Source organism: Zingiber officinale, chromosome 2B, assembly GCF_018446385.1.
Source record: "Zingiber officinale cultivar Zhangliang chromosome 2B, Zo_v1.1, whole genome shotgun sequence".
Lineage (NCBI taxonomy): Eukaryota > Viridiplantae > Streptophyta > Magnoliopsida > Zingiberales > Zingiberaceae > Zingiber > Zingiber officinale.
The window spans coordinates 45,223,100-45,238,853 of NC_055989.1; the positions used below are offsets into that span (position 1 = coordinate 45,223,100).

Genomic DNA, 15,754 nt, shown 5'->3' on the forward strand with positions numbered 1-15,754 from the left:
AAGAACATCAAAATCATCAGATGCTCATATTGATTATTCAAATCCTAACACAACTATTAATGTGGATGATAGAGAAAGTCCGATCTCGTCCAATGGGACAAAAAGTAACAAAGAAGAAAGGTAAAGAAAGAGTAAGCCTAATTGATGAATTGAATAAGGCTATACCATAATCAGTAGTACATTTGGAGAAGTATAATAATAGTAAGAAAATGGACCAACTCATCCATGCACATCAATTCCTCATAATGGACACACAAGGCATGACAGAAGAACAGCTTCAGAATTATCTAGCGATATGTGAGTAACTGAAGAAAAGATTGAATATGTAGTAAATTTTTATTTATTTTATTAATTAATTGTGATTTTTATTTCTATAATTTATTTTATTAACTTGGTTTGTATCTCAGTATTTAAATTTTGAATTTGTAAAATATTTATATTCATGTATATTGTATTATTTTTTTAAAAAAATTATATGTCTCCTTATATTTAAATAAATTATTATTATTAAATTAGTTATATGTAATAATTATCAAAATATAAATAAATATTAAGTAAAAAATATTTATAAAAATATCAATGAATTATATTAAATTAAAAATTGATAAGTATAATTAATTTTATTTAAATATAAAATTAGATGTAGATTAATTAAATGAGAGTGAGAATTATAAATATTTAATTGGTAAGATATTTGATTGTATAATTTAAGATATTTTATAATGAAATATTTGGTTGATGAAAAATATAAATATGAAATTGATGGAATATTTAATTATAGAATTTATAATATTTAAAGAATAAAATATTTAATTAATGATCTAAATATAGAAATTTTAAATATTTAGAAGAAATATCCGATGTTATTGAAAATGCTCTGTCTTAGGCAGTTTTGTAACGGTGGCACAAATAGATCCACAATGTTTACAATCTCCTCATCGGCACTCATTGCAAAAACTGGGAGAGAGAGAGAGAGAGAGAGAGAGAGAGAAGAGGAATCGTCATCATGCTCTCAGTTTCTGCCCATTTCTGCTCTCGTCCCTCCTCCACGTCCCATGCCGCCGCCGCCACCTCCACCTCCACCTCCACCTCCACTCCCCCGCGAAGGTCAATTAATTATACTGCTACCAAGACCGCCGCGCTCCGACCAGCGCTGTTTCGCCTTCCTCCGCTCACAGCCTCCTCAGCTATTCCTTTAGCCGCCTCCGTTTCCATTCTCTTATGGACGAGCCCAGGTACAAACAGCTTATAACAACCCATCCTCGATGGTTTCTTTCTCTTCTTTTTTTTTTTCCCACCTGCGTTGTTATTTCTGAATCTACACTGATTATAGTGGATTTTCCCCCAAAAGCGATTCCTTTCGAGTTTTCATTTCAAAGATTAGTCAAGAAATTTGTAGTTTGCCTCCATTGCTACCTGCCTGAGTTACTTCCTTGGCCGATTTAAAGGGAACATTCCATAGATTCTCCAATGCCGTGGAATTGTTTGATAAATTTGTTCCTCCATTTTGCTCAATAGTTTCTTCTCACAATTTGGGTAGCTATTCCTAATATTTAGAATTTTGGTTGATTTTTTCTGACAGTCTGATCTACGGATTAGTTTCCTGACTTGTTCTTATTTTTCTGAACTAGAATACCATTATAAATGTGGCAGACAAAGGTAAAGTTCGAGATCATAGATATACTTAAAATTTGCATAGTTTTAGTCTCCCTTGATTAGCATAACTTCAAAGTTACTCCATATAAACTTCTTCATAAAGGTCACCATACAAAAAGAAGTATTTTTGGCATTCATATGAACAAAAAAAATTCAGACTGAATTGAGATGAGCAACAGATGAAATATCTTGAAATAGTCAACCTCATAAGTTTGCTAGGAAAATACTTCACCGTGGGAGTATTTATCAACAGGATATATAGGACATAAAAAACAAAGCTAATGGTTTGACTTATCATTTTAGGCAAAAATACTCTAATTGAATTAAAGAAAACTAAATTTGGGCAAGATCTTACTTTAAGCTATTGTTTTGACTTATCATTTTAGGCAAGAATATTTCATGTTTTCACTCTAATTGAATTAAAGAAAACTAAATTTGGGCAAGATCTTATGAACTATTTCCATTGAGCTTAGATTGGACAATATTTAGCTAGTACGGACATTTCTAGGATAATTAAATGTTTGCATTGCATGTGTTGTACCATTTAATTAGTTGAAAATAAATATAAATATCAATTACTTATATTTGAATAAATAAAAATATTACTTTATTTTCAGCTAGAGTTTCAACTAAAATTATTCTGGCCGGTCATTAATAGCGGTTGATATCTAATCATAAAAAACAATACTCATTAAACATAATAAAAACAGTAATGTAATAGAGTTCATATTTTCAAAAGCTTAAAAGTTTTTTTTTTCTTAATAAAAAAGGACTAACTAAATAGGGGCATAGAATTATAAAAATGTACCTAATTAGAAGCATCATGAGAATATCAATAAAATAATATTTATGAAGATTTATAAATATTATGCTTTAGAAACTAATATTTAGAAAAAAAAGCTCTATAATATTTTTAAATTTTTATATACATTACTGATAGAGATATATTAGTGGAAAATTTGATTTATTAGAGATCTTTTTTTAATAATAATTAATATAATATAGTGTGCTGCTAGTAACAACTTGGAGCTTGGTTATCTTAAATGCAAAGTTATTGAAATTCACCTATAGTACGACTAGATTACTTTTACTAATTGATGTAATGATAAATAAAATTTACATAAATATATTTTATTTATTATTATCCTTAGCACCTAGAGCTTAATGGGTGCAATTATACCCAAAAAACTCTTTTTGAGCTCAAAAGGAGAGCTTGGTGAATTGAGCCTCCTTACAACTTATGATGTTTACTTGTAGAACTCCAAAGAGGTGCCGTCATGCTGACCTGCCTAAGAGGTCGACCCTTAGAGGTGCCAACGTGCCAACTCGATCCGAGAGGTCAACCCTTTAGCCCAAGGTCATTGAACATGTAACCAGTATGCTGATCTCAGGAGTAGAGCAATGTGGGTATTGCTCACTGATCTCGAGTGAGGTTGTTATCGTGGGATAACAATGATAAAATAATTGACTTGATGAGATTAAGAATCGTCTAGGTCGGACAATAATTTTGCCACCTAAAGATATTGATATTAGCACTTCAAAATTTTGGGATTTGTAAGAATAGGATGGTATATAGTCAGGTTACATTTTGAGGACATCTACTAAAGCGTATCTCGTACTTTAAAAGTAGAGAGAAACATTGCCCAACGATGATGCTCTATTTTGGTTCCCTACTATTGAGAACTAATGTAAAAATCGTAAGGTATAAAATCTGTCACTCTAAGAAGGGTGATTCTTTGTCATCTAGAGGTGGATATCTGAGATAAGGAATTTAATGTGTCTTCTGATAGCGCTATTGGGTTTAGGGTTGTTGGTAGAGGAGCCATTTGGATAAGAAGACAGTGAGAACAAATGGATTTACAAATGCTAGATAAACACGAGAATAGAAATGATATTGGGATTGAGTTTTTTATAGCAGAAAATAAAAAATAGGAAAAGGGGAAATTAAAAAAAAACTGATTTTGGAAGAAAGAAGAGGGTTTGGTTTATCAATATAGGAGATTCAATCTTTTGGGTTCTAGCTTGGTGGGGTGGGTTATATAGCAGAGATTCAGCTCACACACAAGAATGCAAGGAGAGGGAGGGGAAATGGCTTGGTCCACATGAGACTGATGGGACGGGACTGGCTTGACTTGCACGAGAATGGAGCAGTTGACTCGGATAGTTGGTTGGCTGTGAGGATTCAGTCTTCCCAAGAACAACAGCATAAGGGAGGAGAGTGGATAATGTAATCACATCCATATGATATTGGATATGAGGAGTTGATATGTGCACTTGAGATGAGTCTATAAGAGAGGAGAAGGAATCAAGTTGTGCTCATGAGATTGAGTGTGCAAGAATTGAAAAGGAATCGTGCTTTGAAGTAGATTGGGAGAAGAGAAGAATAGTAGTCATGTGTGTCTAGGATGCTCAAGGGAAGCTGGAAATAGGATGGAGAGGTGTTCCTTGGTGCAAGAAGGAAAGGGAGGAATGCTAATAAGGAGGCGAAGAGCATGATGGAGAAGAATAAGGGAGAAGAGGTGGGCAGGTTGTGGTGAGAAGAGGGGGCAAGGAGTAGGATGGAGTTGGATAGGCTCTAATACACAGTTAAAACTTGAAATATAGCCCTTGTTTACGCAGCTTTTAAGAATAATTAATTAATCTAAAGCCTAGGGAATTAGATTAGGTAAAACACAAAAGTCAGATATATGTATCCATTCTATTTAACACTTCCTAAAAATTATTTTCTTAAATTGTTTGAAGATCTCATTTAAATCTATGGATTCTTTCTTCACTTTGTTGTAGAGAACTGGCCTTATTTCACAACTGAGATAATAAGCTCATTGTGTTAGTTCTATTGCATTAAAAATAAATAAGTAATTTGTCCTAGAAAGCAGTACATTACAATAACAATAAATCAAGATAGAAAGGTTGAAAGTGAATGAACCCGGCAAATAATTTGTATCCTAAGGCAGGACATTAGCCTTTACCATAAGATGATCCAAATCTATGCCCTAAATGAAACCAAGTATGATGTCTTTGCCAGAAGTAAATAGTTAGACACACTGTATTAATTACCAAAACCTCTAAACAAGTTGATCAAGAGAGCAAAAAAAAATCTTTTCAATATTTAAAGCAAGTAGTTGAACCCTTCTTAAATAGATTTGTCACTTACACTGAGTCAAATTTAAAAAATAAGATTTGACTCCACACAATTGGATTGAGATAAATTCTGATAGGTATATATTGCAACTATTGTCCTTGTCCAACTGAATAAACACATTCACTCCGTCCGTTCCATGGCTCATTCTCAGTGTGTATCACGGCCTAGAGGAGTCCTTGTCCGACAAACGGACAACATCTCCTCTGAACTAGTGACAATATAAATCATATATACAATGCCACACGGCTACTTACAAGCTATAATCAACAGTCTACACGGCTGGAACATACACAACCACGTAATTATATACACAACCCACTTGGCTAGAATAAAATGATCACAACCACGCAGTTGTATAATAAACAGCCCACACGGTTGTACTAAAATCATAGCAGAAAATGAAAGGAAAGTCTATAAATCAAGAACAACAAATTGCTAGATGACTAGGCTTTACACACAACCACAACAAGACAAATACAAGATACCGACATAACACAACTCCAAAACAAAATCGAAGTAATACAATGCCAAACTCACAAATTCATAAAGCAAATAAAGTACGAAGCAAAACCAGAAATCATCCTCGGATGTGACGTGGGACCAATCATCTACCTGCTACCAGAGAAAAAGAAAATACACAAATGCAGTGGTAAGTGCGGGTCACTTAGCGGGTAATAGACAAGATAGTGCAGAGTCTAAATAAAATATGGAGATCAAAATATATAGTCTCATCAGGGAAATAAGAACATGATCATAACTGATATAATAAATGTATATATCCAATTTGGATCTAACACATAATATCATGATAATAATGTCATAGTAAGTAAACCTATCCAAACTGGAACTAACATATAAGGTCAAGATTGTAAATGACATAATATATGCATATACCCGAACCAGTCGAATACACATGGTGTAATAAACAGTAAACTCACCAGAGATCATCAACAAACTTGGTCGTAACACCTGAGCAATATAACTGACAGTATATACATGTATAATAAATGATATGTATGCAGCATGACAACCATATGCAACCATCATAGCTCAAACAAGTGCAACATATCACAATCACATGTAGCTAGTAACCACAAGATATGTATGCAGATATATTTGCACAGATGCACCGCGCATCATATGCAAAAATGCACATACATGCCATATGATCACTCCTGCCACCTCTCCAGACACCACGACCCCTGTATGACCGAGAGACTTAGGTCCGTGACAACTGTACTATCCTCCAGATACCACAATAGAGCGGCCGAGGCAGACAGTTCGCTAAGTAGTTATCTAAGTATATAGCATCAGGGTCCCTGACTACTCACATCTTTAGCCCCCTAACTACTGTACCCTCCAGATACCACTACTCATGAGTGGCCGAGGCTGACAGAGTATAACACTGAGCAGCCAAGTGAGTACGACAAGACTAGCTCCACTCCTAGCTACCACTCTCTCGTCGAATGGGCAACTATAAATATAACTGACAACTCTCTCACACCATAGAGGAGACTTTGGTTTTCAGCATACAATGAATGATGAACATGATATAAATAATCATGATACCAGCACAATCATCATCAATGCAACATCCCGATCATCATAAATACCTCCAGTATAATGATCCATCTAATACCTATATCTAGAGGTATGAGTAAATCCAACTGGTGTCTACTAAACAACAAATACCATAAGTAGCAACAACAGACACATACACACCACACACGTACACACCCTACAACGTAGGTATAATCAACATGACACCTCCAATATTACATCAGAAACATAAGATCATCAACATAGGCATTATTAACATGATACTCCATTAGTACATATCAGATACGTGTACACACAACATAGATACAATCAACATACTTCCACCAATAGCAAACACCGAACATGTATACACATACAACATGCAAATGGACAATCAACCAGGTGACTTCTACAACGCATACCAATCATGTGTAACTCAACATCAAATGCATAATCAGCATGTTGACTCAGTCAACAAGATATCCCCTAATATACATGCTCTACATGTTATACACAACAGAGTATAGATATCCAAAAGCTAAGACTGTATTTAAAATAAATAGATCATCTTAAAGGTCAAGCACAGGTATCAAGCAGGATAGTAATACAGATAGATTTAAGGTAAAATAACCTAATCCATCAATCAAAATAACCATGCACTAAGTTCAAATAACTTAAGAGGTCAAGGAAGAAATACCCACCTTTATTATGTAGATAGTGCTAAATAAATCCCACTTCAAGATGTTCATCCCAAATCCAAGTCCTGCGATTACATAATGTATTTAACTAATTATATATGAAGTAAATAGCTAAATAATTCCCCCACCTAATTAGAGTAACTCCAATCGAACATGATTATGGATAATCCCCCAATTAACCATAAATATACTACAGCCTAATTAGATTAGGTTTATACATGAATCATCAATTAATCCAATCATTTAATCCTTAAGTTACTCAACTTCATAATCCATGAACCCTTATCATTCCACTAATCATAAATAACTCATCATTTAATCCATTGTATTATCTACTAAACATGATAAGGAAATAAACCAACTAATCTTACCCAAATAAGTGTATTCCATTGTTAACTCATAGCCGGAGAAGGTTGTTGTTGGAAATGTTAGGACCCTTGGCGGCCGGCTAGAGGGGGGTGAATAGCCCCCACACAAAACAAACAAAAATACCTTCCTCAAACTGATAACTTAATATAACACTTACATAAACAAACTAAGAAATAAACCGAAGAAAAAGAGGCACAGCGAATTACTTAGTTACAATCGGGGAGGTTGTTAATCCAAGGCAAAAAAGCGTACTAACAAAATCTCCTCTGGGCGGAGAAGCCTCTTATAACATTCAAAGCTCACAAAACAAAGCTAAACTATAACAAACTCAAGCACAAGTGTTGTTTCAAACTATTCTGCGTTGTTGTAAAGCTTTAGGAGCAAGACTGCTTATATAGCCTTGCTCGGGGGAAGCGTTTCAGGCTCTTGGAATGGGATAAAACCTTATCCCTAACGCGTCGGTCAAAGTCCAGGTTGATTTTGATAAAACTTGGGTTCCGGGCGCCCCGAAGGGGAAAGCCAACATTTTGTTGACTTTATCTCCGGGCCTCCAGCTTCGGCTCCGCTTGCTTCCGTTCGGGTCTTCCGCTCCTTCTCCGCTCACTTGGGTAATTTCGACCATCCGGAATAGGGCTCAGCCGAACCCAACTTCTGACCCTCTCCTCGAGCAAGCTTCCGCTCCGGCTTCTCGTCCCTCGGAAACGTCGCGCGCCTCCTTCTCGTCCGCCCGCGTACTCTTCCATAGTACCTTGTCCCTTAGACGCACCGAGCCCGTCGGCTCTCTCCCGTACCGTCCTTCTCGCTAGCTGCGTCTTTTACTCGATATCCTGTACTTCTAAGTTCTTGCACACTTAGACATAAGATTAAACACAACAGGACCTAACTTAACTTGTTTGATCACATCAAAACAATCCTGGGATACCAACAATCTCCTCCTTTTTGATGTGAGCAACCAAAGTTAAGTTAGGGTAAACTAATATAAAGTAAAAGTAATAAATTTGCAATTAAAGTGCAAAAAATTAAGAAAGTTAAAACTACCTCTCCCTAGACTTAATCTAACCTCTCCCTAGACTTAATCTTCCTTTCTCTCCCTTTGATCACATAAAAAATAGGGTACCAAAAGAAATCTAAGGGTAAATTTTTCAAAAAATAGGAAAGTTTTTAATTAAAAAAAATATCTGATTTTCAACATTTTGAAAAACTTTAAAACTTTTTTGAAAAATTATTTTGATATCACTTAGAAAAAAAATTTGCAATAAGTTTAGAAACTTTAAGTTTTGCAAAAAAAAAAAAATTTCCAAGTAAAATTTTCTAAGAAAAAAATTCTAAGTTAACAACATTGCAAAATGTTTGAGCATTATTTAATTACAATTAAATGCTTTATCAGTTAGTCAATTAAATATTTTATTTTATTAATTGGCTTCTAGGTTGTGGTAAGACACTAGGTCTTCTTGGTTATTGGAGCAACAACCACTTTCTAGACAAAGTCTCTTAAAGAAGTTCAAACATTTAATTTCTCGCTAAAAGCCTTAAGTCTAATTAAACTTTTTAATTTATACAAATTTTGAAAATTTTTCTAATTTGAACTCTGTGAAATTTAAGAACCAGCTTAGTCTATTATAATTTTGGGTTTTAACATTTAAGCATGTATGATTTTTCAAGTTTTCTACTTGTATTTTTAATTCATCATTTTTCAGTTTTATTTTATCAAGTTCTTCTAATGGACAAGATTTTGTTAGAATTAATTTTAATTCTTTATTTTCTTTTTCTAATTTGCAACAGTCTTTAGATAATAACTTAACAAATTTAAACAACTTATCGGGAGAAAGAGATCGTACCTGACTTACCTTGTCGATCTCGTTATCCGTAGCTCCCCTTGAATTGCTGCTTTCTTCCGATGTCGCTCTCTCTTCATCGACGCTCATTTTGGACGAGCTTGTTTCGTTTTCAGCATCTTGATGACTTGCCATTAACGCAAGTCCAGCAACAACTTCTGATTCGGACGACGTTTCGTCCCACGTTGCCTTTAGCGTCTTGTACTTGTTGGATTGGACATGCTTCTTGTTCTTCCCCTTGTCCTTATCCTTGATCTTTAACTTGGGGCAGTTGTTTTTAACGTATCCTTCGTTGCAGTGGTAGTATCTGATTGTTCTTTTCTTTCTACCCTGCAGATGGTTAGTTTTTCTAGATTTAAATAATTTTTTAAATTGTCTTACCATCATTACCGTTTCATCGTCGTCCAGAGAGGATTCTGAATCTCGTTTGTCCATCCTTGCCTTAAAGACAACGTTATGCTTCGGCTCCTTCTTCGGATATGCACATCTTGTTTCATGGACTTCAAATGTTGAAAACATTTTTTCTAAGGTAACAAAATCTAAATCTTTAGAAATATAGTAAACATCTACTAATGATGCCCACTCAGTAGATCTAGGAAATACATTAAGCACGTACCTTAGCGAATCTCGGTTGCTTGCCTTTTCTCCGAGATTCGTGAGTTCAGTGATTAGTTCCTTCATTCTCGAGTGAAGATGTGCAACGGTTTCTTCTGCTTCCAGTTTTATGTTGCTTAACTAATTCCTTAGTAGATCCCGTCTTGCGAGCTTGGCTTCGGACGTCCCTTCGTGTAGCTCAAGGAACTTCTCTTAAAGCTCCTTTGCTGAGTCGTAGGCACCGATCCGGTTGACTTCTTGTGGCGGTAGGACACTCTGCAGGTGGAACTCTGCTTTGTCATTTGCCACGAAATCGGCCTGCTCCTTCTTCGTCCACTCATATTCTTAGAAATTGAACTTCCCATATATATCTCGCATTCAATTGCTTGTGCAACTCTTCTTTAATGAGTTTGTTCTTGTTAGGACCCTTAGCAGTCGGCTAGAGGGGGGGTGAATAGCCCTTGCACAATACAAGCAAAAATATCTTCCTCAAACTTATAACCTAATATAACACTTGCATAAACAAAATAAGAAATAAACTGAAAAAAAAGAAGCACAGCGAATTACTTGGTTACAATCGGGGAGGTTGTTAATCCAAGGCGAAAAACATACTAGCAAAATCTCCTCTAGGTGGAGAAACCTCTTACAGCATTCAAAGCTCACAAAATAAAGCTAAACTCTAACAAACTCAAGCACAAGTGTTGTTCAAACTATTCTGCGTTGTTGTAAAGCTTTAGGAGCAAGACTGTTTATATAGCTTTGCTCGGGATGCCTGGAAGCGTTTAAGTGTCTGGAATTGGATAAAATCTTATCCCTACAACAGATCGCGGTCAAGCGCGATCTGAATAAACTTCAGTTTCAGGCGCTCAGATCCAGCTTCGGCTCCGCTTGCTTCGGTCCGGGTCTTCTACTCCGGCTCCGCTCGCTTGGGTCATTTCGGCCATCCGGAATAGGGTTCACCCGAACCCAACTTTCGGCCTTCTCCTCGAGCAAGCTTCTTCTCCGGCTTCTCGTCCCTCGGAAACGTCGCGCACCTCCTTATCTTACGCCCGTTTACTCTTTCGCAGCACCTCGTCCCTCAGACGTACTGAGTCCGTCGGCTCTCTCTCATGCCGTTCTTCTCGCTAGTTACGTCTTTTGCTCGATATCCTGTGCTCCTAAGTTCCTGGACACTTAGACACAGGATTAAATACAACAGGACCTAATCTAACTTGTTTGATCACATCAAAACAACCTTGGGATATCAATAAGAAATGATGAGCTGTTGTTCAACTAATCAAACACCCCAAAAATCGGCACCTAGCATGGATCTAATGCCTAATTCACAATCAATACATCCTCAACTGTGCACAGGACCAAATTCTTGATCCACAACCTTCAAACTAACCACTTACCCTAAATCCACACTCACCTTCTGGTTATATCAGATTATTACCCAAATCAGCTGCTTGCAGCTCTTCTGGCGATGGTGAATCTGTCTAGCAGCCCTCATATAGGATCGCAGTCTACAGTGGTGGCATAAATCCAACATGAACTGGAGTCATCGCAGCAAGATCTCCAATCTAAAATGATCTGATCCAATGATAAACTATAGTGGCCATCGAACAGGGAAGAGGAGCAGGGATAAACGACACCTCATACTTATTGGGGTTGTAAGGTTGCAAACATAGTCCACATTGAAAACACATGGAAAAGATCATGGGTTTATAAGAGAAAAGATATCTCCATTGGCATGAGGCCTTTTGGGTAGAGCCCAAGAGAAAAATCATGAGGGCTTAGGCTCAAAGTGGACAATATCATACCATTGTGGAGATATCTAAATTCTTTTCGATCTTACAATACCTTCTCATGATTAAAAAGATGGAGACCGGCAGCTACAACTACACCACAGTCGGTGCCAAGCAATTGGCGGCTATGGGAGACAAGCGGCTGGTGCGACATCATCCACTAGTCTGCTCCGGCAACGCCCTCGTGATGCTAATAGCGACCAAGGCTTGCGATTGGAGACCAAGTGACAATGACATCGGAAGAGAGGCGGCTTGGCTCTAACGTCTCGTGAAGTGGTGGATATAAGAATGGATCGGCGAAGGTATGCTGATCGGCCGCGAAGAGAGGGTGGCGGCAATGCGTCGAGGGGTACAGAGGGCACTGCTTGACCGTCGGCGATGGTGGATCGAGCGACACCGTTGATAGAGATGCGTGAGGGAGAAGAAGAGAAGATCGGGTGAAGGTTGGCGCTGACATTGCCGGTTTGCTCCCTCGCGAAGCTCCGATGGTAGATCTGCGTTGGAGTTGCAGAGGGGAGGAGGAAGACATCGACATCGGGTGAGAGGGGAATTGGGCGGAGCTTGGATCAGAAGAAGAAGATAAGGAGAAATGAAGCTTAGGTTTGATTTATATACCTAGCTTTAATTAAATCCAACTTTAAGTTAATCAATCCAATGACTCCCACTTTTGTGATATTTCGAACAAATTTTCTCCTAACCTAATAGATCTATCCCCTCAAACATGTCATACGGATTCCGTTTAAATTCCCAAAAATTTCTAAAAATTCTCAAAAAATTCAATAAGGTTATTTCTCCAATAACATTTATTATTTAATTTGTCGTATCTTACATTCTCCTCTACTAATAAAAATTTGGTTCTCAAATTTACTGTTCAAACTCAGGGATCCTCATTTGAGAGTAACAACTAAACAACACTCTCATCGACTACTCCATCTGAGTATCATGAACAAATCTCCAACTATGAGTGATGATGGTTCTCTTATAAAACTACAGGATGATCCTCTTTCAAATAGATAGTGGTGACTCTATGGGTTATGAGTTCACCATACTTCCGCTACTCCCACACTAAAGTCTAGCCAATCGTGGATAAATCAATTACCTCCAAAATCCATAATGAACACTATAGTGCACCTAGACTATTCATCTGTTTAAGGGTGAAAACCTCTTTTATAACAAAGCTCTATACTCACGATTTGCTACAAACATTGCCAGAATCATGATGTGAATCATGGATCTCCATCCGATACAATACTCAGAGATATACCATGAGGTTCGATAATCTCTCTACAGTGTAACTGCTAATTGATCCAAAGAATTCGTCCTACTGTTCAATAGAATGGGAGCAAATTAGTCAACCAAACAACGATTACCCAAATCGTATCATATCCTTTTTGTGTTGTAATCACACAACAAAGTCCATGATAACATGCTCCCAATTTCATTCTAGTATACGTATCTACTGAAACAATCCTATTAGTCTCTGATGTTCATCCTCTACTTATTGACATACTAGATATCAAGCTACAAAATCCGTGATGTCTTTCTTCATGTTGTTCCACCAATAGAAACACTTCAAATCTCTATACATTCGAGTACCACCCAAATGTATCGCAAATTCCAAACGATGTGCTTTCTGCAATAACTCCTCCCGAGCAGGAAGTTAGTCAGGAACACACATCTCCCATGGAAATAAAGAATCTCATTCTCATCACACGAGAATTCCGTCTACTGGCATATGACTACTCCGTTCATGCTACATCAGAACTGATTCCGAAATCATGAGTCAGATAATTTTTCTCATGATCTTACAGCTGTCGAGAAGCATATGGAACTACTCGACCGTGCTACTATAGAACTACACCTAAGCCCTATGTAGAATACAAATTCGTCCACACTAGAAGGTGGAACCAAGATAGGTGCGGTTATTAGTTTTCGTTTAAACCCTTGAAATTGGTCTCGTAAGCATCTGTCCAGGAAAGTTCCACACCCTTCCTAGACAGTCCAGTTAACGGTATAATAATGCTGGAAAAATCCTCAACCCATCTCCGGTAATATCTAACCAGACCAAAGTAGCTGCCAGTCTCCTGTACAGACTTCGGCTATTCCTAACTGCTAATAGCCTCTAACTTCGGTGGATCTATTGATACACCCCTACCAAAGAAAATGTGTCCCATAAATCCCACCGAAAACAATCAAATATGCACTACTGAACTTCACATAGAGATGTTCTCGTCGAAGCATCTCCAGAAGTATGCGAAGTTGTTGTTCGTGATCCATCTCGAATCAAGCATAATTACAATATCGTCAATGAAGACAATACCAATCTGATCAAAATTCCTTAGAAATACTAGATTCATCGAGTCCATAAAAACATCTAGGGTGCTGGTAAACCTAAATGACAATACCAAAGACTCATAATATCCGTACAACAGGCTCCCTCAATTGTAAGATCACCGACGAATCCATAATCTAATTACCAACTACAAATCACCAAATCCATAAATATCATAGACATGCTACTCATGTCACTATCAACAACAAATACCAAATAATAGATCATCGAGTCAAATATTCACTAATAGATCATCATTAAATAACATGTCACCACAACTAATCTCACAATATCCACCAATCTCAAATTATCCTCAACATCAATCAAACCTAATAGCTTCCTCGCACAATGATAAAGGAAAAAGGAAGGCATCCAATGTTCAAGCGAACAAATTTTAAATATATCCACCATGGTTTAACATTTCATGTCTATGTTGTATCAACTAAAGGGATTATACCCTATGGGTAAATTTGTTGCAGCATAAATTTTTAGTGAGACTAACCTGTCGTATGCTGATAAATCCAACTTCTCAGTGACCCGCTCTCATCATGGGGTACTATCAAGATATAAAAATATATCACCATCCTATCAAAGGTGTATGACTACTGAAGTCCAAGGGATATCTCTTGACTTCCTGATCGATAATTAACAACTCTCCAAATGGTAGAGATACAGTCAATCCATAAAATATGAGTATAACAACTCTACTAATCTTATCTAAAAATGTCCAAAGAGTATGTCAAATCTCATCCTTTCAGATGCTCAAATATCCACAGTAAAGGAGTGACATTATAAAGTTCAAAGGGTCACTCAACCTCCTAACTGAGAGTTTATCTATCAAGAGGATATTTCCACAACTCTCATAATCGTGTTTGTAAATGTCCCTAGATAAATATCGATAAAAGGTCAAATCCTCTAATTTGAGATATAGACTTCAAGACCTTGAGTAAATAATTATGTGGTCAAGATCTTAAGCTACTTGATAAAGACAATGTCAGTTGAGTTGCCTAACCATTGTCTTGTAACCATTGATACTACGATTGCTTCACCTGAGGTTTAGTAACCTCTAGTGACGAGCCATGCATACAAGGATAGAGGAGCACTATCACTAAATAGTTAGTCGAAATATCTATCAATCGACGTTGTGTCCCTCGAAGATCATCATCTGATATTTCCACTCAGTGACAGTGGAATTTCATATGTGTTAATCAACTAACACCATCTCTTCCACATTTTTGTGAGTCGTATAACTTTAGGTATCATCAAGGTCATCTAACCATATCCGATCAGTTCATGAGTTAGGATCTCCCATGGAGCAGCGTTAGACGAGTCGACTGACTATCGCCTTATAAATCATCATGCTACCAAAGGAGGTAGAAAAGTACTCTCTCTCCAAACACCTCAAAGTAATTAACAAGTGATGCCTTGATCTCAAAAATTATCTTCTGCATCTTTCTTCACGTAGTGTATGGTCTTGTAAAGGATAAGCAGCTATCTCCATCTTTCCCACACCAGTACAAATCATATATCCAAATGTACTCTCAAAGTTATACAACTAAGTAACGGTTGTATCACGTAAGTGTTAAGCAGTTAGCTCTACATTTTTCCACATCAATGGAAGGCATCTATTTAAATGTACCTTCAAAGTTATCCAACCAGGTACAGACAGTCTATGGTCAAAGTCCCCATGGAATGGGATACATCGATCCTCTAAAACTAATCGAGTCGACAATGGTATACGGCTAATTCAGTCCTTTCTATATCTGTATAAGTCATGTACTCAAATGTATCTTCCAGGTTAT

General features: G+C 36.9%; 1 protein-coding gene across 1 annotated transcript in view; it reads left to right on the forward strand.

The window, feature by feature from the left end:
* The first annotated feature begins 925 nt into the window (after positions 1 to 925).
* LOC122045625 overlaps positions 926 to 15,754 on the forward strand; it is a 37,529-nt gene continuing 22,700 nt past the window's right edge. Inside the window, exon 1 of the mRNA XM_042605926.1 lies at positions 926 to 1,235. Within this exon, the coding sequence (XP_042461860.1) occupies positions 1,007 to 1,235 (229 nt within the window). The 5' untranslated portion in view covers positions 926 to 1,006. The remainder of the gene's footprint in view (positions 1,236 to 15,754) is intronic.